Source organism: Salmo salar, chromosome 10 (assembly GCF_965601325.2).
Source record: "Salmo salar chromosome 10, fSalSal1, whole genome shotgun sequence".
Taxonomy (NCBI): domain Eukaryota; kingdom Metazoa; phylum Chordata; class Actinopteri; order Salmoniformes; family Salmonidae; genus Salmo; species Salmo salar.
Genome location: NC_138300.1, coordinates 95239207 through 95265000, shown reverse-complemented (window position 1 = coordinate 95265000; position 25794 = coordinate 95239207). Strand labels below are relative to the sequence as shown.

The window sequence follows — 25794 nt, the reverse complement described above, 5'->3', positions numbered from 1 at the left end:
TTATTATTTACCTTTATTTAACTAGGCAAGTCAGTAAAGATCAAATTCTTATTTACAATGACGGTCTAGGAACAGTAGGTTAACTGCCTTGTTCAGGGGCAGAACAACATATTTTTACCTTATCAGCTCTATCTAATATGAGGTCTATCTAACCCTATCTAATATGAGGTCTATCTAACCCTATCTAATATGAGGTCTATCTAACCCTATCTAATATGAGGTCTATCTAACCCTATCTAATATGAGGTCTATCTAACCCTATCTAATATGAGGTCTATCTAACCCTATCTAATATGAGGTCTATCTAACCCTATCTAATATGAGGTCTATCTAACCCTATCTAATATGACCTCCACAACTGTACAGACAGCATTTTCTCCCCACCTAAAGCCCTGATATACATACCTGAGAAATATTCAGAAATAGCTATGCATATAATAAAGACTGCAGGAAGTGAAAGCTGGCAATATATCCCAGAGCTCCTGAATCACAGATATGAGAAATACAGAATGGAGAGATTAATAAAAGAATAATCAACCATGTATTAATTGGAAGCTTTAATCTGGGTTGAATGTTTCAGATGAAGTGTATGTATGATATAGTGAAGGGAGTAAAATCGTGAAATGTGGGACCACAGGGGCGTCTGTTGTCTTGTCTCTGTGTGTGGTGAATATGACATAACATAGATAACAGACAACCACTGAGCACTATCTGCCCTTCATGCTCCAGGCTTTCATCTAGTCACACACACACACACACACACACACACACACACACACACACACACACACACACACACACACACACACACACACACACACACACACACACACACACACACACACACACACACACACACACACACACACACAGACCATTTCATACGGAATAAAGTGTTATGGTGCATTAGGCACTGATGGAAACATCACTGTGCTGCTGATGGGAAGACAGAGTGAGGAGAGAGAGAGACACACACAGAGATAGAGAGAGAAACAGAGAGAGAGACACACAGAGAGAGAGAAATGAGCTGGGCAGCTAGCGGGTCTACTGGCTGGGCTGGGTGTTAAGGGTGGTGTAACATTGTGGTGTAACACCCACTAACTGAGTGACAGTGCTACTGTGCTAAGACACAGAGAAGGGTAGCTGTGGTGAGGTGGTGAGAGGGACGGTGTTAGGGGACTTATAGACCGTTGCTATGGTAGCCAGTGGAACAGATCAGCTGTGTGAACTCCAGTCTGTGTGTGTGTGTGTGTGCGCGTGTGTGTGTGTGTGTGTGTGTGTGTGTGTGTGTGTGTGTGTGTGTGTGTGTGTGTGTGTGTGTGTGTGTGTCAGCCACATTATTGATAGCTGAATCCTAAAGGTGACACCAGTGAGAGAACATACATCTTTTTTTAATGTCAGGTATGAGGTAAGGTAGAGGGGAGACACACACACACACACACACACACACACACACACACACACACACACACACACACACACACACACACACACACACACGTTTCTATTTAGGCCAAAACTCTTACTCAACAAAAACACCTTAATGAAAGTTACGGTGTCAGAATGTAAAACAGTTTAATTCCTCAGATAAGTTTGAATATTAATGAGACAGGCTCCTCGGTCTAGCCAATGACATGCTTGAATGGTCACTGTGGTGCTCTTCTTTATTCCAGAGGGAAAATGTGGTGACGTAGATTGGCTTCTGTTCCGGTTATTATGAACTCCATCTCGAGCATCATTACTGACCCCGGTGACAGAGAGAGGGGAAGAGAGGGGGGAAGAGACGGGGGAAGAGACGGGGGAAGAGACGGGGGAAGAGAGTGAAATAGACAGCCATGCAGGAGCTGATATGAATATTAATCAATCAACTCTTTATAATTACCAGTTGAAGACAGTTCACATTTAAGTTGGCCATTTACTGAAGGGGAAATGCATCTGTTGAGATACACTCAGATCAAGTATCTATGACTTTTATTGCGGGGTTCCATCTATTCCATAGAATCCATGTTCCATCATCAACAGTACATTCTCCAAACTGTTTATATTGTTCAGTGGTATTCTTTGTTGAATATTCTCTGATCCGCACACACAGAATTCCACATTAATATAATCATTCAATGATGTCAACTTACCTAGAATTCTAAATCTCATGTAAAACCAAATGAAATCACAAGTTAAACCATACGATCTGACAAAGTATGTAATACTCGCCTACATCGTCATGAAAGTTAACATTTAACTATACAGTAAAACAATATCACAGTACTGTTTCCAGTTGAATAAAATCGAAAGCACTACTAAACTCAAAACAGATACCTATAATAATAATCATGTAATTACAGTAAGACACATTAGAAAGAAACACGACTTGTTGATGTGCGTATACGTTATGTATTTTCTAATCAGTGGTTTTAAACACGAGCAGCTCAAGAGTATCTCTAGAAACATACACGTTTTATTTCTAATGTATCGGTTTGAATGTCTGTTATCTGTGGGTTCATCTGGCATGGCTGTGAATCTCTTGTCCGTTCAGAGAGGCCTGCTGTCAGTTCTGTGGTCTTAAAGTCAGAGGCCACGTCGTTCCAAACAATTAGTCTGTTCTACATGCCTTCGATCTGACGGACACTCAGGGGCAGACACACTCTGCATATCTACCAGTGGCAAGGTTTCCACCAGAAACCACGGAAGGAAAAACACAATATAACAAAGTCTGGTTATTAGAAGGAAGAAGACAATATGTTCAAGTCTAAGAGAAGACAGTGTCACGTTTTAGCTTCATTGGTTGTAGTATTCTCTACTGAAAAAACCTGTCCCAGTGTGTGTGTATGTGTGTGTGCGTGCGTGGGTACGTGCGTGCGTGTGTGTGTGTGTGTGTGTGTGTGTGTGTGTGTGTGTGTGTGTGTGTGTGTGTGTGTGTGTGTGTGTGTGTGTGTGTGTGTTGTACAGTCTCAATCCCTCTCGCTCTCTCCCCCCTCAGGTGTCCAAGGTGTGTCTGGGGGCTCGGTGTGGGTCTCCTTTCCCCCTCCCCTTCCTCTCTCCTATTTCCATTGGCTGGGTGTATCTGCGTTTAGTCTTCCTGCGTCTCTTCCCTGAGCACCAGACCCTCTCACAGTACTCCTCCACCTTCTGGGAGTCCCCATAGCCTATCAGCTGGAGAAACTCCTTGTACCACAGCTGTGAGGCAGGGCCTGGTCCTGGGGCTGGCAGCCTGGATGTAGTACCTGGGCCTGGGGCTGGCAGCCTGGAAGTAGGACCTGGGCCTGGCAGCCTGGAGGTAGGGCCTGGAGCTGGGGCTGGGGCTAGGGATAACCCTGGCAGGGCTCCTTGTAGCCTGGAACTGGGGTCAGAGTTGGAACCAGGGTGGGGGCCTGGAGAGGTATCTATAGGGAGGTGACAGGTTGCTTTTGTCTCCCCCTCTCCCTCCCCCTCCTCCCCTGTCCTGTGTATCAGGGCCCCAACCTTCTGCCCTCCCAACACGTGTAGCGTGACCCTCAGTAGGGTGTGGACATAGCCATGTTCCACCGTCTGACACACGTACACACCAGCATCCCCGCTCCGAACACGAAGGAATAGCAGCCCGTGGGTTGTCATAACTACACGCTCATCACCTCCGACCTGGAGGTAGGGAGAGAAGGGTAAGGTTAAAAAGAGGTGGGAAAGCAGGGAATAGGGGAGGAAAGTGATGTTTGTGTGTGTCTCACCTCCTCTCTGTCTGGGTCTCTCTGTATGTACCACATGACTCTGGCCTGTAGAGAACGAGGGGTACACTCTAGTAGAGTACTGTTACTCTCTACCCCATACACCTGCCTCTCCACTGCACCCTGGTACTGCTCCCCTACATAGACATCAGGAGACATTAGATGTGAGATATAAAAAAAGAGGACAACATAGTAATTCAACTTACAGTGATCTCTTTTATCTTCTTGCCTGTCACACAAAGCTTCTCTACACACACACACGTCTCTATCATCCACAGGTACATTTTTTTATGGACCTGAGCTTCAAAATTATTAGCTGCATGAAACATACCTCATAGGAGTTAAATCTCAGATGGGACAGCTTCACTCACACACACACATGAAATGTCAGGACTTTTTGGAGTGTAGAAATGTTTGACCATTAAAGTATTCCTATATTCCTTAACCCCCAACCCTAAACCTAACCCTAAACCTAACCCTAACCTTAACCTAAACCTAACCCTAACCTAAACCTAACCTAAACCTAACCCTAACCTTAACCTAAACCTAACCCTAACATTAACCCCAAATACCCTAACCCTAACCCTAAACCTAACCTTAACCCTAGTCGTAAACCCAAAACACTAAGTCTAACCCTTAAGCTTAAAATAGCATTTGAACAAATTCAGGACCTCAACAACAATTGTTTTCCTACCTTTTTGGGACTTTCAGGTGAAATGTTAGGACTTTGGGGTCCTGATAATGTAGGAAAACAAACACACACATAGACTGACCATCAATCTGTAGCCCGTTGCACAGCTGTACAGCGTTGCCATGGCGAACATCCTGTCTCCTGAATCGTCTACTGAGAGAGGGGTAAGGGAGGAGGGTGTTAGATTGGCATTTGAGAGAGTGAGATAAGGACAGAGAGGAATTAGGTAGGATAGAGGTGCTGGATGAGGTGCTAATGAGTGATATGTGATCCTTCTGCACCTTTGTGTGCTTGTGCACATGTGCATGAGTCTGTGTCTGTGTGTGACTGTACATGCCTGTGTGCCTTGTGTGTTTGTGTCTCACCTCTTGGTGTAAACCCCAGCAGGGTAGTATCGTGAGCAGGTGATTCCATCCCAGGCGCAATAAGGGTCCCTCGCTAGGCAACAGTCGGCACACTCAGACCCGTACAGGTCACACTGATGGAGCCTCACCTGAGCCACACCAACCTCAGAACCCACATAGAGCTGTTGCTATGGAAACAACAAAACAGGGACAGAAATGAATGGAGGTACACATTGGAGTATATATCAAGCACAGGAGGATGGTGGCACCTTAATTGGGGAGACAGGGCTCGTGGTAATGACTGGACCGGAGTCAGTGGAACGGTATCAAATTCATCAAACACACGGTTTCCAGGTGTTTGATGTCATTCCATGTGGTCCGTTCCAGCCATTAACATGAGCCGTTCTGCCCTCAGCAGCCTCCTGTGATATCAAGAACATAAAATGCATTACATTCCCCAAATTCAGATGTCAATACACTGTGATCTTGTGGTTAGATGAAGGTGCTACAGTTTTAAACAACCGCACATTTTCTTTTTATTAATGAAACATTTTAAGACAATACATAGATTTCATACCCGTTTAGCTGATATGAGGATCTCAGTTATTGGAAAAGGGACCTAAAGAAGTAAAATATATATATTTTTGAACTTCCACAATTAAATAAAATTGTTAAGTGCCGATCTTTTTTATGTGCGCAATGACTATTGTTTGCCACATGGTGGCGAGGACTAACAAAAGTACCTTGAACACCTGCAGTTCCTCCAGTAGAACTTCCTCTATGGTGTCTGTGTCTTTGTTGTAGATGGTGATAACCTTCAACACAACAGAGTCGTCTACGGGAGAGAGTGTTATCTGATGTAAATATAACCCTTTCACCAATACAACCACCCATTCAGAGAGGAAATCCAAATGGAAGAGTCAAAGGCTTTGTTTTGGGATGTCATTGCCTCTCTCTCTTCATCTTGTCTCTGTAGATTGCGATTGTAATGCACATTTTTGGAGTTCAAAATATTTTAAGCAAAATCTCATGAAAGGCAGATTGAGTGACATTAATAATTTGAATGCTTTGAACACTGGGCATACAGTGAGTGATACTGTATGCCCAGTGGAGGGAGCACTAACCCTGAAGATACAGTACACAGCACTGGACAATTTCAGGATTTGTACCTGTTCCTATATACAGAACATGATAGTGTCCATCCTGGGCCTGGACACGGTCCACAGCGATCTGAGTTAGTCTCCTCCCCCCTGGCTCTGTCTGCAGTAGAACTGGTCTGCGGTGGAGGGGGAGGACCGGGCTAAACATGACAGGGTGGGAACGCACGAATCGCAGAACCTCATCAGGGAACTCCTTAGAACCTGAGAACCCACCACCATTTACCTCACTGGCACACTGGAAAGAGAGAGGAAGGGAAAGAGATGGAGAGGGAGAAGGGATAAAGAGACAGAGACAGAGACAGAGACAGAGACAGAGAGAGAGAGAGAGAGAGAGAGAGAGAGAGAGAGACAGAGAGAGAGAGAGAGAGAGAGATCGAGAGTGATGGGGGAGAAGACATTTTGGAATAAGAAAATAGCATTACACTGTAATAGACTACAATAATTCACTGGCGTACCGGACACCCCTCCTGCCCCGCAAGGCTCAAACAAGCTCTGAGAGCCAATGCGCCTGTCTGACATAGTTGTCTATTTTTCTTTATATACTGTATACAGTATCAGTCAAAAGTTTGGACACACCTGCTCATTCAAGGGTTTTCTTTACTTTTACTATTTTCTACATAGTAAAAAAACAGTGAAGACATCAAAACTATGAAATAACACATTTGAGTGGTACTGTATATACAGTGCATTTGGAAAGTATTCAGACCACTTGACTTTTTCCATATTTTGTTACGTTACAGCCATATTCTGAAATTGATTACATTTATTTATTTTCCTCAACAATCTACAAACAATACCCCATAATGACAAAGGGAAAACAGGTTTTTAAAAATGTTTGCAAATGTATAACAATTTAAACCGAAATATCTTAGTTACATAAGTATTCAGACCCTTTGATATGAGACTCGAAATTGAGCTCAGGTGCATCCTGTTTCCATTGATCATCCTAGAGATGTTTCTACAACTTGATTGGAGTCCACCTGTGGTAAATTCAATTGATTGGACAGGATTTGGAAAGGCACACACCTGTCTATATAAGATTCCACCGTTGACAGTTCATGTCAGAGCAAAAACCAAGCCATGAGGTCGAAGGAATTGTCCGTAGAGCTCCGAAGACAGGATTGTGTCGAGACACAGATCTGGGGAAGGGTACCAAAACATTTCTGCAGCATTGAAGGTCTCCAAGAACACAGTGTTCTCCATCATTCTTAAATGGAAGAAGTTTGGAACCACCAAGACTCTTCCTAGAGATGGCCGCTTGGCCAAACTGAGCATTCGGGGGAGAAGGGCCTTGGTCCGGGTGGTGATCAAGACCCCGATGGTTACTCTGACAGAGCTACATAGTTCCTCTGTGGAGATAGGAGATCCTTCCAAGAGGACAACCATCACTGCAGCAGTCCACCAATCAGGCTTTTACGGTAAAGTGGCCAGACGGAAGCCACACCTCAGTAAAAGGCTATTGACAGCCTGCTGGGAGTTTGCCAAAAACTCTCAGACCATGAGAAACAAGATTTTCTGGTCTGATGAAATCAAGATTGGGCCTGAATGCCAAGCGTCATGTCTGGAGGAGACCTGGTACCATCCCTACGGTGAAGCATGGTGGTGGCAGCAACATGCTGTAGGGATGTTTTTCAGTAGCAGGGACTTAGACTAGTCAGGATCGAGGGAAAGATGATCGAACCAAAGTACAGAGAGCGATCCTTGATGAAAACCTGCTCCAGAACGCTCAGGACCTCAGACTGGGGTGAAGGTATATCTTCCAACAGGACAACGACCCTAAGCACACAGCCAAGACAACGCAGAAGTGGCTTCGGGACAAGTCTCTGAATGTCCTTGAGTGGCCTAGCCAGAGCCCGGACTTGAACCCAATCGAACATCTCTGGAGAGGCCTGAAAATAGCTGTGCAGCGACACTCCCCATCCAACCTGACAGAGCTTAAGAGGATCTGCAGAGAAGAATGAGAGAAACTCACCAAATACAGGTGTGTCAGGCTTGTAGTGTCATACCCAAGAAGATTCAAAACTGTAATAGCTGCCAAAGGTGCTTGAACAAAGTAATGAGTAAAGGGTCTGAATACTTATGTAATGTAATATTTCAGTTTTTTATTTGTAATACATTCTGCTTCTGTCAAGGTTGTCGAAGAGAGGAGCAGACCAAAGTGCAGCGTGTGTGTCGTTCCACATTTCATTTACTCTGTGAAACTATGCAATGCACAAATAAACTGAAATGACAAAACAACAAACCGTGACGCAGAGGTGAAACATACAGTGACTCAAAATTAATCTCCCACAAACCCAGGTGGAAAAAAACCCTACTTAAGTATGAGCTCCAATTAGAGACAACGAGGACCAGCTGCCTCTAATTGGAGATCATTCCAAACAAACTAACATAGAAATAGAAAAACTAGAACCTAACAACATAGACCTAGAAAACATAGAATAAACCCCCCGTCACACCCTGACCTATTCTACCATAGAAAATAACAGCTTACCATGGTCAGGACGTGACAGCTTCGTCATTATGGGGTATTGTGTGTAGATTAATGAGAGAAAAAAACGATTTAATAAATAGATTTTTTTTTTGCTGGAATGTAACAAAATGTGGAAAAAGTCAAGGGGTCTTAATACTTTCCGAATGCAATGTATATGAATAATGCTGTCAGTAACCCTCCAAAAAGTAATTTATAAAATTGTTTAATTTCCATATGTACTAGGATGCTAAGTATTTGTTTCTTGTGCTTCAAGAATGTGACTGATGAAAGTGCCTCAGGGCTTGAAAAATAAATAATTGAACCTATTGAAAGTATAAGGGGATATCGGTGAACAAATGCCGTGGTCAGGGCGCCAGTGCAATGAGTGGAGCTAACTCGGGTGTTCAAAAGTGCGTCAGGGATGGTTAAAAACAGCTTGATTGCCGTAGCAACATCGGGGAAATTGTGCAGAAGCGGGTGGTGCTTCAAATACAGCAGTTCTGCAACATCTTTAACTGAGCTTCTCGCATTCTCCTTTGTTGCCGGCCGCAACACGTGACAGAAAGAGATTAAGTGTCCAGGTAGGTCTGGGACAGGTCGTCTGGATACTGGACAGCCAATAACTTGGCAGATGCAAACAGATGATCATCTTTAGCGACCAACTGTTCTTGGCTCAAACAAAAAAAGCGGTTTGCGATTTTGTTCATACTGGTGAACTGGCCTTTGAGTTGTGTGGTTGCAAAATCAACAGTCCCTTATCTCTGGTATATCTTGGCATGCATCATTCAAGATACGTTTAAATTATGTGAAGCACAATGGGCATATAATGCACAATGTCTCAGGAAAGACCGTTTGGGTTGTCAATACTCAATATAGAAAACTGTTGGGCCGGCAACCTGGACCTACAGGCAGCTGTGAAAACAAGGCAATGCAGTCACATATTGCAGCTCCTATAGGCCTCTACATATAAAAAAGAGATTAGCATTAATAATACAATCTTAGAAAAGGGTTCCAAAAAGGTAATTCAGCTGTCCCCATAGGAGAACCCTTTTTGATTCCAGGTAGAACCCTCTTGGGTTCCATGTAGAACCGTCTGCAGAAAGGGTTTACACCATTTTCTATCCAAGCTGGGAGAGAGCGTGAGGACGGCTCATGTCATGCAGATTCAGGTAGGCTATACAGGAGTGTGGTATATTTTTAAGAAATACGTTGGTTGCTGATTAGTATGCTATTGTCTCTAACATTCTTTTTACAATCTGCAATGTTTGAATTTCCAACTTTAATTACTGAACCAGTGATTACATTGTTGCCACCAGCCAACAGTCTAAATGGACGCCCTGCGACATCATGTGTTGTGGGGGTCCAGAGAAATTGCGTTATGCCAGTGCAATGATTGCTTCTAAAGCTGTGTGTTACTGTATAAAAAATATAATATAGCATGCCTGTATTGGACTCAGGCCTAGATTGTCCTCTTCCCCGATGTTACCTGCAGAGATAGCTACAGTTGCTCTGACATTCACAGGAAAGGTTCTACAACAACTTGTAACACTATGTATCTGCAAAGGGCAGCTGCCAACGACAGGGGAGTGCTGGGAATGTACAATTCTGCTGCTTAAATATCACCTTGTTCAAAAATATTGTTGAAATGGTATGGTTTGGATATATGGAGTTTGCTGTAATGGAGGTGCATCTCTTAAGCAAATTCCACCATGCAGTGCTTGGACCCTTATTCATCAGGTTTGGAGAGGCAATCAGGTATATTGATAAGTCAGTAGATGTTGTAGCTGTGGGGGTGGCTGGTGGAACAGGACTCACAGATCCGGGGCGTGGGTAGGGGACCCGGCCTTCGTAGGGGGTCCAGTGGTGCTCTGGTCTCTCCCGGTGGGCAAACTGGCCATTGAACGCTGCTCGCACATCATCCATGTGGTACACACACACCGCATAGCCCTGGAACACAGCACTATGGAGGGGAGAGAAATGTATTTTGATATATTCATTTCAATATACCAGTAAATGGTATGAACATTAAAAACATGACTCAGCTGACCTTGTAGTGCTGAAGAGGCCAAAAATCTCTGGATTCTTCTCATCCTTGTTCTTCAACACAAATACATCCTCTGAAATGTGACATTTAATAACACATTTATTTATTTGGAATACATGCATAACAATAAGCTAATGAGGCGTGATTTCGCCTGACATAGTAAATGTTTTCACTCGTCAGGACACTGTTGTTCAGAGGAGCCAGCAAACATCACAGCTAACACAATCACTTCAAACTGAAGCTGGAAAGACTGCAAACTAGCTGCAATTTGTTTCGTTTCACATTTTTTCAATTTACATTTCTTTGTATATATGCCTAAAAAGTATGCCTGCTGATTCATTATTTCAACTGGCTGAGAAACGCTTCCTGCTTTTCTGTCTCATCCTGACTCCTGACATGTTCATTACTATGGGACAGCTGAAGATCTAATTTTAATATTGAAACAATGTTGCAAATGTTGGAGAGAAAGACAGCAAGGTTTACGCAAATCTCCTCCATTGAAAACTAAATGTTAGTCTAAAAGTAATGTGAGATCATTTCTAGATGCTTTTTATAGTGGAGATCAAGTTAATAAATTGCCTGGCTGGGCTGATGAGACAGTGGATTGTGCAGTCAGATGGAACAGAGTAAATAGGCATTTTAACGTCATAGATTTAGCCGGTGGTAACTTGTGGAATAAACACCTGCTGAAATGCGGTTTTGGCAAATCAGTATTCAGGATTAGACCCACCCACTGTATAAACGTTGCTATGGAGTTGCTACTGTAAGAGAGTTTATAGCTACTGGCTACCTGCTGTTAGCTAATAAACCTAACTAATAAATGAAAAAATTGACAATAAAAAAATGACAAAGGACAGGACAAAGGACGGTAAAACAAGTAACTAAACTTACACAAGCAAGAGAAAAGAATTCAGACAGAAAACAAGAAAGGTAGGCTTTGTTTATGTTCTAAAACTCCTAGGTACAACTAGCCAAGTGCAAACCAGCTGTAACATCTACTGTATCCAGCTGTAAACAACTAAGATGGATACATTTACAAGCCCCAAGCTCAGCAACCTTGCTATCAAATATGCAGAAGGTATTGCCAGTGAAGCAGGGAAGAAAAAATATAAAGCAAAAGTTTAAAAAACCCAGAGACCCTAGAGCAGACTTTATGCAACAAAAAGACAAAGAAATCCATGTGGATCTTCTATTTTTCACTGAACGTCCAAATGCTTGGCATGCAGCCCTCAGCAAAGCAAACAAACATCTTCACATGTCTGGAAACAAGACCATGAGACAGTTGTATGTGGACACAACCCCAAAATTGAATTCATATTAATATATATAATAATGGAACAGTAATGATCCAAGGCTCAGATGCCAGTCTAGAGCTGTTTGAAGAAGAGTTTGACAGGATGTATCCTTTAGTGGATGATGTACTAAAAACGGACATGTCTCCACTAACAATGCCTGCAACACCCCAAACTTGGAGTTAAAAAATAGGAGGCCTACAGTACATCACTCCCTCCCTTACCTGTAGCAGCCGTGTGCACCCCAAAAACTTTACCTACCCTGACCTGCCAACCTCCCAGCAGTCTGACCACGTTCAGCTGAACACACCTCCAGAGGACAAGGGACAGGATCCGGTTCAACCCAGGAGACCGCCCAAAACTGCAGTTCTGATAGACTCTAATGGAAAGTATCTGGAAGATAAGAGACTATTCCCAAGACACCAGACAGCTAAATTATGGTGTCCCACTACTGACAGTGCACAATAACTGCTCTATCAAGCCAAGCTGGAAAGTCTTGACAACCTTACATTACATACTGGGACAAATGACCTGCGCACAAAAGGAGAAAGAGTGGCAGAGAAAGCACACACCCTGTTCCCAAGGACAAACATGATTATATCCACCCTTCTACCAAGGAAAGATCTCTCCTGGCAAATGATCCATAATGTCAACCAAAGAATCACCATGGACTGTGCCTCACTAACAAATGTCAGCATCTCTCACCACCCCAACCTGACATGTAAGAACTTGTACGACCATGTACACCTGGTCCATGAGGGATTCAGAATATTTGCCAAGGACCTGAAGGATGCCACGTTAGGCAGAGTTCCACAATCATACCAGCCGAGAAACAGTCATACCAGCCACCTCCCCGCTATCTAAGAAGAGAGATGAGGCCAATTTAATCTCAGATGAGAAAGACACAGACATCTCTTGCCACTACTAACATATCCAACACAAAGGTGTTGAAGCACTTTTGGCAGGGATTACAGCCTCAAGTCTTCTTGGGTATGACGCTACAGAAATACCTTACTTACATAAGTATTCAGACCCTTTGCTATGAGACTTGAAATTGAGCTCAGGTGCATCCTGTTTCCGTTGATCATCCTTGAGATGTTTCTACAACTTGATTGGGGTCTACCTGTGGTAAATTCAATTTATTGGACATGATTTGGAAAGGCACACAACTGTCTATATAAGGTCCCAAAGTTAACAGTGCATGTCAGCGCAAAAACCAAGCCATTACGGACAAAGGAATTGTTCGTAGAGTTCCGAGACCGGATTGTGTTGAGCCACAGATCTGGGGAAGGCTATCAAAAAATGTCTACAAAATTGAAGGTCCCCAAGAACAGTGGCCTCCATCATTCCTAAATTGTAGAAGTTTGGAACCACCAAGACTCTTCCTAGAGCTGGCCGCTTGGCCAAACTGAGCAATCGGGGGAGAAGGGCCTTGGTAAGGTATGTCATGACTGTCCTGATCAGGTCAGGTTACAGGAGACCACAAACCTACAGATTATCTCTCAACCCCCAACAGAGGAGGAGAGATCTAGGTGTATGAGGATGTGGGGGTTTTGTGAACCCTCACGCCCATGATAAATCTTAGGACACAGAAAAATTCCTTTGTCCTCACTATGGAGAACTGGCCTCAGAACATTAAACATGCAATAAAGGGACTTTGGAACAATGGTTTCCGTCAGCCACAATGGTGGTCATGACGAGATGGAATATGAAAATGTATGTAATTTTTGTCTTGTTATTAAAGGTTAAGAGATGACGTTATTACGAAAACATTGTACCTTTAAGAGTTTTCCAAGTATATGCCTGATGTTTATACATTGTACGTTGTGTGGAAAGTATCCAAATCAAAGAGAATGTTTTGGTAAGGATGAAATGTGAAGTTAGTGTCTAAAATTGGATTTGAGTAAAATCTAGGCCTTGCTCTTAACTTGGTACGCTCACAGAATTGCCCTAAAGGCGCTTACGCCCACTTCTGACCAGAAGGTATAAGACATGGGACTGAAGAATTAACATATCAGACTAAAGTGACCCCAGGCTGCAGCCATGGTCTGAATGGTCAACGAACCCCAAAACGCAACACAAAGTTTGAAGACAAAGAAATCTTTTTCTACCCAAGCTACGGATGAGTAGCTGTGTCTAAGTGGGTGAATTCAAGCCGAACCACCTAGCCTCCCCTCTTCATTGAATCGTGGTATCTACACTGTCTCATTCCTACGCTGTGAGCTCTGAGCTACAGAGCTGTCTGTCCTCAGAAGACCCCTATCAGAGCAAGGACGAGGAATCAGACCACTAAGCCAAAAGGGACACTGACATCGTGAGGACAACCAGAGAGATGCGTCGGAGCAGTGCATCATTGAGAAGCCTAAACGAGCCATGCGGGACGCCCCTCTGAGACCTCCAACACGTAATTACATCATTATATTCTGACCCATAAGAGCGGCAGTTCGGGGCAAGGCTAGGTTTAAATAAGCATAGCTGATAAATGAACCCAAATGTATATTTCTCTCGTGTACTTTCTTTGTTTCTCTCTCTTTTAAATCCCAATTTTGGGTAACACGTGCCATAGTGTGTTGGCCTGTTATACTAAGTCCTAATCAATAGCCTAGACTGTGTTTTGTGTATGTGTATCTTTTATCATTATTTTAGCTTGCAAGTAAATAAATAATCAACTAAGATTGGTGTGGTAAACTCATTGGTGTAGCCCGGGTTCGTGCAGATTCCCGGATTATGCGACGTTCAGAAATGAGACAAGAGGAGATTGATTCATTTAGCGACTGTTGTAAAATTGATATTCTGGTATTCTTTGAGTTAATTTGGGAAATAGAAACTCAATAAAACTAATTTTCCCATGGTGCCCCAGGTTAATGAGTTAATAATTGCTTGATTCATTGCTTGATTCATTTAATCACGCAATTATAAACAGTTAATCATTCGATGAGCAACAGTCGTCACATTAACTAATACAAAGTCACGACAGGTAGGAGACCAAAATGGTTTAAGGACAACAAAGTCAAGGTATTGGAGTGGCCATCACCCTGACCTCAATCCTATAGAAAATGTGTGGGCAGAACCGAAAAAGCGTGCGCGAGCAAGGAGGCCTACAAACCTGACGCAGTTACACCAGCTCTGTCAGGAGGAATGGGCCAAAATTCACCCAACTTATTGTGGGAAGCGTTTGACCCAAGTCAAAGGGGGAGGAAGGGAGAGAGAATTTTAGGGTTCCATCAAGTAGAAGTACTATAGCTGTATCCCCTGCCTTCGCACACACACACACACACACACACACACACACACACACACACACACACACACACACACACACACACACACATCTGTACCTAGCTCGTCAAAGTGTGTGTCGATGCCGTTGGGTCCAGCCACAGAGCAGATGAGACGAGTCTTTAGGAAGGAGCTCCAACGATTCACCAACATCCTCTGACCTCCCTGATCATTCTGAAGGGAGAGGATGGAGAAAGGGAGAGGGAAGGGAATAGGTTAGAATGGGAGGGAGTTGATGACAGTATACAGTACCTCCAGAAAGTACTCACACCCCTTGACTTTTTCCACATTTGCTAAAACAGCCTGAATGTAAAATTGATCAAATTTAGATTTTTTTGTCACTGGTCTACACACAATATCGCATAATGTCAAAGTGGAATTATGTTTTTAAAAATGAAAAAAAATTAACTGAAATGTCTTGAATCAATAAGTATTCAACCCCTTTGTTATGGCAAGCCTAAATAAGTTTAGCAGTACACATTTGCTTAACAAGTCACATAATAACTTGCATGGTTTGTACTTAACGTGACTCCACACATACAAATATCTCTAAGTTCCCTCAGTCGAGCAGTGAATTTCAAACACAGATTCAACCACACAGACCAGAGAGGTTTTCCAATGCCTCGTCTGGAAGGGCACCTATTGGTAGATGAAAAAATATATATATATCCCTTTGAGCATGGTGAAGTTATTAATTACACTTTGGACGGTGTATCAATACACCCAGTCACTACAAAGATACAGGCGTCCTTCCTAACTCATTAAATGAAGAGGAAGGAAACCGCTCAGGGATTTCACCATGAGGCCAATGGTGTCTTTAAAACAGTTACAGTTTAATGGCTGCAATAGGAGAACTGAGGATGGATCAACAACATTGTAGTTACTCCACAATACTAACCTAATTGACAGAGTGAAAAAGGGAAGCCTCTACAGAAATAAAATATTGTTTGCAACACGGCACTAAAGTAATACTACAAAGGGTCACATTGCCTTCGGAAAGTATTCAGACCCCTTGACTTTTTCCACATATTGTCACTTTACAGCCTTATTCTAAAATTGATTAAATAAAAAATCTACACACAACATCTACACACACAAAAATATATACACACAATACCCCATAATGACAAAGTGAAAACAGGTTTTTAGAATTTTATGCAAATGTCTTAAAAATAAAAACAGTAATACCTTATTTGCATAAGTTTTCAGACCGTTTGCTGTGTGACTCGAAATTGAGCTCAGGTGCATCCTGTTTCCATTAATCATCCTTGAGATGTTTCTACAACTTGATTGGAGTCCACCTTGATTGGACATGATTTGGAAAGGCACACACCTGTCTATATAAGGATCTACAGTTGTCAGTGCATGTCAGAACAAAAACCAAGCAATGAGGTCAAAGGAATTGTCCGTAGAGCTCAGAGAGAGGATTGTGTCGAGGCACAGATCTGGGGAAGGGTACCAAAACATTTCTGAAGCATTGAATGTCCCCAAGAACACAGTGGCCTTCATCATTCTTAAATGGAAGAAGTTTGGAACCCCCAAGATTCTTCCTAGAGCTGGTTGCCTGGCCAAACTGAGCAATCGGGGGAGAAGGGCCTTGGTCAGGGAGATAACCAAGAATCCGATGTTCACTCTGACAGAGCTCCAGAGTTCCTCTGTGGAGATGGGAGAACCTTCCAGTAGGATAACCATCTCTGCACCACTCCACCAATCAGGCCTTTACGGAGTGACCAGACGGAAGTCACTCCTCAGTAAAAGGTACATGACAGCCCGCTAGGAGTTTGACAAAAGGCACCTAAAGACTCTCAGACCATGAGAAACAAGATTTTCTGGTCTGATGAAACCAAGATTGGACTGAATGCCAAGCGTCACATCTGGAGGACACCTGGCACCATCCCTAAGGTGAAGGATGGTGGTGGCAGCATCATGCTGTGGGGATGTTTTTCAGCAGCAGGGCAAGTTCAAACAGCCAAGACAATGCAGGAGTGGCTTTGGGTTAAGTCTCCCCATCTAACCTGACAGAGCTTGAGAGGATCTGCATAGAAGAATGGAAGAAACTCTCAAATTACAGTTGTGCCAAGCTTGTAGCGTCATACCCAAGAAGACTTGAGGCTGTAATCGCTGCCAAAGGTTCTTCAACAAAGTACATAGTATGTAAATGTGATAATTCATTTTATTTTTTATTTTTTATAAGTTAGCAAAAATGTCAAAAAATTGGGTTTTCTCTGTCATTATGGTGTATTTTGTGTTATTAATCAATTTTAGAATAACAAAATGTGGAAAATGTCAATGGGTCTGAATACTTTTCGAAGGCACAGTATGTTTGGAACAAATCCAATACAACATATTACTGAGTACCACTCTCCATATTTTCAAGCATAGCATCGTGTTATCGGTATGCTTGTAATCATTAAGGACTGGAGAGTTTTTCAGGATAAAAAAGAAACGGAACGGAGCTTTTCACAGGCAAAATCCTAGAGGAAAACCTGGTTCAGTCTGCTTTCCACCAGACACTGGGAGATGAATTCACCTTTCAGCAGGACAATAACCTAAATCATAAGGCCAAATCTACGCTGTAGTTACTTCCAAAGAAGACATGAAATGTTTGTGAGTGGCTGAGGTACAGTTTTGACTTAAATCTGCTTTAAAATCTATGGCGGCAGCGTAGCCAAGTGGTTAGAGTGTTGGACTAGTAACCAAACGGTTGCAAGATCAAATCCTCATGGGTGTAAATACTTATGTATTTCATTTTCTATAAATTTGCAAGCATTTCTAAAAACAGGTTTTCACTTTTCATTATGCAGTATTGTGTATGGTATTGTGTATGATTTTTTAAAAATACATGTTTAATTCAGGCTGTAGCACAACAAAATGTGGAATGAGTGAAGGGGTATGAATCCTTTCTGAAGGCTCTGTATATGGGGATATTCTGGCATGCAGGATAAAGCATAGCGTTAGTTCCGTTCTCACCGCACAGACCCGTCCCACCCTGGTGTAAACAGCCTTGTTAACCCCCTCTGCGTCCGTCCCTCTCTCCGTGAAGAAGAAGTAGACCTTGTCATCATCCCTGTCATTGTTATCAGGAATCACCACCGACCCAATAAACTTAGGCTCTGGAGGAAAGATGACAGTTTCAGAAAGAGAAGTTGACAGTGACCATGTAATGTAATTAACCTTTCCGATACAAAGTTCACTGTGCTGTCCTGGAAATGTCACGCAATCTACTTTTATTCAACTTTATTTAGGCTAGAAAGCATATACACTGAGAGTACAAAACATCAAGAACACCTGCTCTTTCCATGACATAGACTGACCAGGTTTATCCAGGTGAATGCAGTGTAGATGAAGGGGAGGAGACAGGTTAAAGACGGATATTGAAGCCTTGAGCCAAACGAGACATGGATTGTGTATGTGTCAGTGGAGGCTGCTGAGGGGAGGACAGCTCATAACAGATAATGGAATGGTATCAAACACGTTCCAGCCATTACACTCCATTCCAGCCAGGTAAGTGTGCCATTCAGAGGGTGAACTCAATATTAGGAAGTTGATCCTAAAGTTTGGAACACTCAGAGTATACTGTATAGTTTGTGAAAAAGGTACTGTTGGTATTATTATTGTAAATACATGTTTAATCCTCCGTTGTTAAGACAATGTAAAGGTCAAATTCTTTATTATCTAAATGTTGAAAGTGAGTGGGCAACGGAGAGAAACAAAATGGTGCAGTTTGAGGCCATGTGGAAGAGAGTGGTGCGGGCGCTGGAGATGGCGGTGTGAGCAGGTGGGTCTGGGAAGGTGTGATGTCGTTTATGTTTGTGTTACATTGTCGTTTGTATGTGTAAGTTCTGTATTGTTAAAAAAAATGAAATAATATTGTTAAAAAAAATGAAATACATGTTTAAGTATTCAGTGTATCCATTTGGGAAAATTAAAACAGTGTTAAAAGTAAGCAAATAGGAAATTCCCCATGCCACAGAGATTCAATAGGGACTACACCATCATTTCTGCTGTTAATTAAGAGAGAATTCTGCTCACACAATTGTTATTTGTGAAATAAGGTAAGCTATGACTTTACTGTGTTTTTGATGAACCCCCAGACTGAAATGTTAAAGGTAGGAATATGATATGTAGAATTCGCTCGGACATTACCTGGTTGCACAAATTCGAAAATGTTCACCTAATTTCAGTTTAGAAGTGTAGAGAATCATTGTACAATCTAAACTGATGGGAAAATATTTTCAATTATCCAAAATGTCTTATTTTCAGCTGTTTGAAGCTGGTGAACAAAAGAGCAAAAATAAGTAAAAGCTCAATTTAAGGACCGGGAGAAGCATAGAAATAGCACACGTAGAACGGATCTATCACTTATCACACTTGCTTTCAATGAGAATGAAAGATATATCAATCACATTTCTATGTGAATTTGGTTGTGTCGCCACAAAGCTACATACTGGACCTCTTCGGTATGTAGTATGTAGTTATTCGGAAGTTAAACATGTTTCAGGCCTAAAAGTTCATGGTTTATTTTTCATTTGTTTCCACATTGGGGTGGCAGGTAGCCTAGGTGTTAGAGTGTTGGGCCAGTAATTGAAAGGTTGCTAGATCAAATCCCAGCACTGACAAGGTAAAAACCTGTCATTCTGCCCCTGAGCAAGGCAGTTAACCCACTGTTCCTAGGCTGTCATTGTAAGTAAGAATGTGTTCAAACTGACTTGCCTAGTTAAATAAAACAATTGGAAAGGCATTCATACATATTGATGACTGCAGGTGCTGCTGGAGCCAACATGGTTAATAACTCAGCTATTTTGTGTAAAGTAATTTGTCATGGTCATTCTATTTCCTAATACATGTATCTATATAGTATCCACTCCTACAGTACAAATAACCCATGTTGCTAACGATTGTGGTGAGGCTGTATACGTTGAAGTTGTGGGATCAGATGGAGCCAAAAAAGGTCATGTAATTCACTATCGAGACATATGAAAGTTTGCTACAGAAAAAGGGACGGTTACAGTTACTCTCTTCACATGAATATGTTCTTTGAAAATTCATTGACCATAATCACAGTGTACTAGTCAAATTATTATAATATTTTTTTTTACATTTGATGTTGTCCTGGTGGTATATGAAACAATCTGGAAACCTGATGAATAACTAAATCAATACAATTTAATTAAAGTAATTTTAACATATTATTATCTACATCGGAGGCTTTCATTGCATCATTAGATTATCAAAACTGCTGTCTAGTATCTGATTATATGTAACTTTCCTCATTGTATTAATCATTGTTTTATATGATTTAGGAATATAAATCCAATACTGCATAACACTCTATTTCTAAATATGATGTTCAATTGCATTTTCATTTTCTACAGTATTTTCTTTCATTTGCCATTTTTGTTGCTTCATTTTAAAAAGGACTTTGATTTTACAGCTGAAAAACCATGAATTGTTTGTTTTATAGTCTGTGAAATAGAATAAATTAGCACATGGAATATTTTAGCTGTGTGTGTTTCCTTGAAATTCTCTGGTAAAAACAGACCCTTCAGTGGTAAGTATCTAGATGTAGCCTAGAGCTCCAGGAAAGGAAATATTTAAACCATATAACTCAAAATGGTACATAGCAGGGATGTACTGTGTTATAGCCCACCTTGTTTTCAACTTGAGTATTGATCATAATTTGCATTAAGCCTACTTTGTCTCTGACTTGTCCGATCTGTTTTAGAAAAAAAAGGTGTGATATGTGAAGTCATGTAGAGATGGATAAGAATCGAAGCAGCTATCAATCTTTATAGGGGCAGAAAAATAGAGTGGGAGATGCATACAAAAAGGGTTCCAAAAAGGTTATTTGGCTGTCCACATAAGAGAGCTATTTTTGGTTCCAGGTAAAACTCTTTTGGGTTTCATGTAGAACCCACTGTGGAAAGGGTTCTACATGGAACCCAATAGGGTTATATCAGAAACCAAAAAGGTTCTACCTGGAACCAAAAAGGGTTATTCAAACAATTCTCCTTTGGGAACAGCTACAGAACCCTTTTAGATTCCAGAAAGAACCACTTCGGTAGCACTTTTTTTTTTTTTTTTTAAGATTGCCGATCAAACAGAGAGTAATAATGAGACACCGTAAATGCCCAGCCACTGACCGTTGAGCTGTTGTCTGTCGTCTCTCTCAGTGCGTGTGTAGCTCTGGTTGTTCAGTCGACACAGAGCTGCGTCATTCTCCCAGTAGTCTGTGTACAGGCCAATATACAGCTCTCCTCCTAACAAACACACAGAGAAGCATTATAAACCAGATGTTTCACCAGAGCAAAGTTTTACACTCCTGATTTTTCACACAAACACACAATGAAGAACAAAATTACAATCAATTGCAAATGTTGGTAATTTTGGGAAACTATGTTTGGTTATTTATGCGGTTTACAAAATAGCCTCCAACACCCTACTCAACAAATTGGATGCAGTCTATCACAGTGCCATCCGTTTTGTCACCAAAGCCCCATATACTACCCACCAAAGCGACCTGTACGCTCTCGTTGGCTGGCCCTCGCTTCATACTCGTCGCCAAACCCACTGGCTCCAGGTCATCTACAAGACCCTGCTAGGTAAAGTCCCGCCTTATCTCAGCTCGCTGGTCACCATAGCTGCACCCACCCGTAGCACACGTTCCAGCAGGTATATCTCACTTGTCACCCCCAAAGCCAATTCCTCCTTTGGCCGCCTCTCCTTCCAGTTCTCTGCTGCCAATGACTGGAACGAACTACAAACATCTCTGAAACTGGAAACACTTATCTCCCTCACTAGCTTTAAGCACCAGCTGTCAGAGCAGCTCACAGATCACTGCACCTGTACATAGCCCATCTATAAACAGCCCAAACAACTACCTCTTCCCCTACTGTATTTATTTATTTTGCTCCTTTGCACCCCAGTATTTCTACTTTGCACACTCATCTACTGTCAAGTCTACCATTCCATTGTTTTAATTGCTATATTGTATTTACTTCGCCACCAGGGAGGGAGGGAGGGAGGGAGGACCGAGGGATGGAGGAAGGTAGAGGGGAGCAGGGAGGGAGGGAGGGAGGGAGGGAGGGAGGGAGGGAGGGAGGGAGGGAGGACCGAGGGATGGAGGAAGGTATAGGGGAGGGAGGGAGGGAGGACCGAGGGATGGAGGAAGGTATAGGGGAGCAGGGAGGGAGGGAGGGAGGGAGGGAGGACCGAGGGATGGAGGAAGGTATAGGGGAGCAGGGAGGGAGGGAGGGAGGGAGGGAGGGAGGGAGGGAGGGAGGGAGGACCGAGGGATGGAGGAAGGTATAGGGGAGCAGGGAGGGAGGGAGGGAGGGAGGGAGGGAGGGAGGGAGGGAGGGAGGGAGGGAGGGAGGGAGGGAGGGAGGGAGGGAGGGAGGGAGGGAGGACCGAGGGATGGAGGAAGGTATAGGGGAGCAGGGAGGGAGGGAGGTAGAGAGATAGACGGCAGGCAAGTTGACCTCAACTTGCCTACCTGGTTAAATTAAAGGTGAAATAAAAAAAAAATATATTTTTTTTTATCACAATCTATACTTTATTTCCACATGGTGGCAGCATTGTGCTAAAACTAAACCTGCCTCTGAGCACTGTGCAATTTTCTCAGTAACAGCAATTCTACTAGACTAGAGTACGAATTTTGAAAAGGGTTAGGGTTAGCATGCCTGACTGAGACAGAGACAACTAGGAGAAGAACATACTGTATCATGAAACACAAAATAAGGTAGAAAGTGAAAGAACAGAGGTGAAAATGCGTTGCATTATGTGTTAGGTATTCTTACTGTCCAGGGTGGATGTAACGGGGCTGTTGTGGTCGTAGGGACATCTCCCTCTGCCGCTCTCTACACTCTGCTCCTCCAGCTCAAACTGCCTGACCTGGGGACCAAAAAGTAGCAGTGAGAACACACACACATGCACACACAGCGACATCCCTGAGCTTGACCTTAGCCATAGCGTGCCTGGTGCCAGAGGAAGATTCTTTATTTTTCCTGATGGTGCTGTTGTCACAAGTCCACTCAGACTGACATTGGATTATATAAACTAAACTAACTCACAGCCCAAACAAACACACTCCCTCTCTCTCAGAGGACACACAAACTAACCTTAAGTACCAACTCCCTCTTTCTCTACCTCTCGCTCTATCTATTTCTCTCTCTCTCTCTCTCTCTCTCTCTCTCTCTCTCTCTCTCTCTCTCTCTCTCTCTCTCTCTCTCTCTCTCTCTCTCTCTCTCATGCACACAGTCCAAACAAACACAATCCCTCTCTCTCAGAGGACACACAAACTAACTTTAAGTACAAACTCCCTCTTTCCCTATTTCTCTACCTCTCTCTCTCTCTCTCTGTTTTTCAGAAGACACATAAACTAACTGCCAGTAGGCTACCATAGATGAATAAAATGTAAAATGTCAATGTTTTACCTACAGATTCCATATTACTGTATCTCATATTACTGTTTCTCATATTACTGTTTCTCATATTACTGTATCTCATATTACTGTTTCTCATATTACTGTATCTCATATTACTGTATCTCATATTACTGTTTCTCATATTACTGTATCTCATATTACTGTTTCTCATATTACTGTATCTCATATTACTGTATCTGATATTACTGTATCTCATATTACTGTTTCTCATATTACTGTATCTCATATTACTGTATCTCATATTACTGTATCTGATATTACTGTATCTCATATTACTGTATCTGATATTACTGTATCTCATATTACTGTTTCTCATATTACTGTATCTCATATTACTGTATCTCATATTACTGTTTCTCATATGACTGTTTCTCATATTACTGTATTGACAAAACAAATGTATTATTTGTGCAGTTCTTTATTAATATTTTTGTTATTTGTTACATTTGACTGTTTAAAACCTAGAATTACTACAAATTCTTCTGAAATTGAGACAGATATATAGTATTGAATAAATACATTGAACAATCTCTTTCATAAATTCGTTAAACAATAAAAGCTTATTTACCAACATTTCTGAAAATGGATATATAGCATTTTTGAAAAAAACTCATAATTTATGTCACTCCTTGTGTATTTCTGTGTTTCACTGTCAGGTGAATAAACAAACTCCCCTTCTCTCTCTCTCAGGAGACACACATTGTCCAGTGGATGTGTTGCGGTATTTACAGATCATTTAGGAAAGACTGATGACGAGACTGAGCCAAACCAGCAGCATGTCCTTCTAAATGTGTTCATACATTTATTAGGTTCACCACCCCGTTCACAAAAATGGTTTGTTCCTACAGACAGTAAGTCACGTGGCCATGGCTTGCTATATAAAGCAGGCAGACAGGCATCCAGTTACTGTTCGCTCGAACATTGGAATGGGCAAAACGAGTGACCTAAGCAAAAAACATCCAGTCATTGGCAGTCCTGGGGGCAAAAACAGCTTGTTGATGAGATGTCAAAGGAGAATGGCAAAAAGTACAACAATGGTGTGCAGAACGGCATCTTGGAACTCACAACTCATTGGTCCTTGTCACGGATGGGCTATTTCAGCAGACGACCACACCGGGTTCCACTCCTATCCATAGCCGCAGGAACTAGGGGTGCTCAGGGTGCTGTAGCACCCCCTGAAAAATCATAATTACATATTGTGATTTTTTTTCGCATACCTCCCCAATGGATCCTCAGATTACGCAATCTTTATTGCACTCCACACTGCTCTTTCACACCTGGACAAAAGGAACACCTATGTGAGAATGCTGTTCATTGACTACAGCTCAGCATTCAACACCATCGTGCCCTCCAAGCTCATCACTAAACTAAAGACCATGGGATTAAACACCTCCCTCTGCAAATGGATCCTGGACTTCCTCATGGGCCGCCCCAGGTGGCGAGGGTACGCAACAACACATCTGCCATGCTGACCCTCAACACGGGGGCCCCTAAGTGGTGTGCACTTAGTCCCTTCCTGTACTCCTTGTTCACCCACAGCTGCATGACCACGCACTACTCCAACACCATCATTAAGTTTGCAGATGACACAACGGTGATAGGTCTGATCACTGACGACGATGAGACAGCCTGCAAGGAGGAGGTCAGAGATTTTGCAGTGTGATGCCAGGACATCAACTTCTACTTCAACTTCAGCAAGACAAAAGAGCTGATCGTGGACTACAGGAAATGAAGAGCGGAGCATGCCCCCATCCACATTGATGGAGCTGTAGTGGAGCAGGTCGAAAGCTTCAAGTTCTTTGGTTCCCACATCACTAAGGAATTATCATGGTCCACACACATCAACACAGTCATGAAGAGGGCATGACAATGCCTCTACCCCCTCAGAATGCTGAAAAGGGCCCTCAGATTCTCAAAAAGTTCTAGAGCTGCACCATTGAGAGCATCTTGACTGGCTGCATCATCGCTTGGTATGGCAACTGCTTAGCATCAGACCTCAAGGCGCTACAGAGGGTAGTGAGTACAGCCCAGCACATCACTGGACCTAGCTTCCTGCCATCCAGGACCTTCCTGCCATCCAGGACCTCTTTCAAAGACTTCAACCACCCAAGTCATTGACTGTTCCCTCTGCTACCGTACGGCAAGCGGTACCGATGCACCAAGTCTGGAACCAATAGGACACTGAACAGCTTCTACCCTCCTTATACCCCAAGCCATGTTTCATGAGCTGAAATGAAAGATCTCAGACATTTTCCATAAGCACAAAAAGCTTATTTCTCTCAAATGTTGTGTACAAATTTGTTTACATCCCATTTAGTGAGCATTTTTTCTTTGCCAAGATAATCCATCCACCTGACAGATGTGGCATA

General features: G+C 42.5%; 1 protein-coding gene across 1 annotated transcript in view; it reads right to left on the bottom strand.

Annotated features, from left to right (window-relative positions):
* Positions 1–1550: 1550 nt before the first annotated feature.
* The window catches only part of LOC123724463 (semaphorin-3E), a 48529-nt gene continuing 24285 nt past the window's right edge, over positions 1551–25794 (bottom strand). Inside the window, exons 5-17 of the mRNA XM_082957238.1 lie at positions 22778–22871; positions 21122–21238; positions 17949–18091; positions 15038–15152; positions 10411–10480; positions 10179–10323; positions 5903–6128; positions 5477–5568; positions 5311–5352; positions 4755–4921; positions 4472–4542; positions 3702–3835; positions 1551–3615 (exon numbers count right to left, since the gene is read on the bottom strand). Coding sequence (XP_082813364.1) covers positions 2974–3615; positions 3702–3835; positions 4472–4542; positions 4755–4921; positions 5311–5352; positions 5477–5568; positions 5903–6128; positions 10179–10323; positions 10411–10480; positions 15038–15152; positions 17949–18091; positions 21122–21238; positions 22778–22871 — 2058 coding nt within the window. The 3' untranslated portion in view covers positions 1551–2973. The remainder of the gene's footprint in view (positions 3616–3701; positions 3836–4471; positions 4543–4754; positions 4922–5310; positions 5353–5476; positions 5569–5902; positions 6129–10178; positions 10324–10410; positions 10481–15037; positions 15153–17948; positions 18092–21121; positions 21239–22777; positions 22872–25794) is intronic.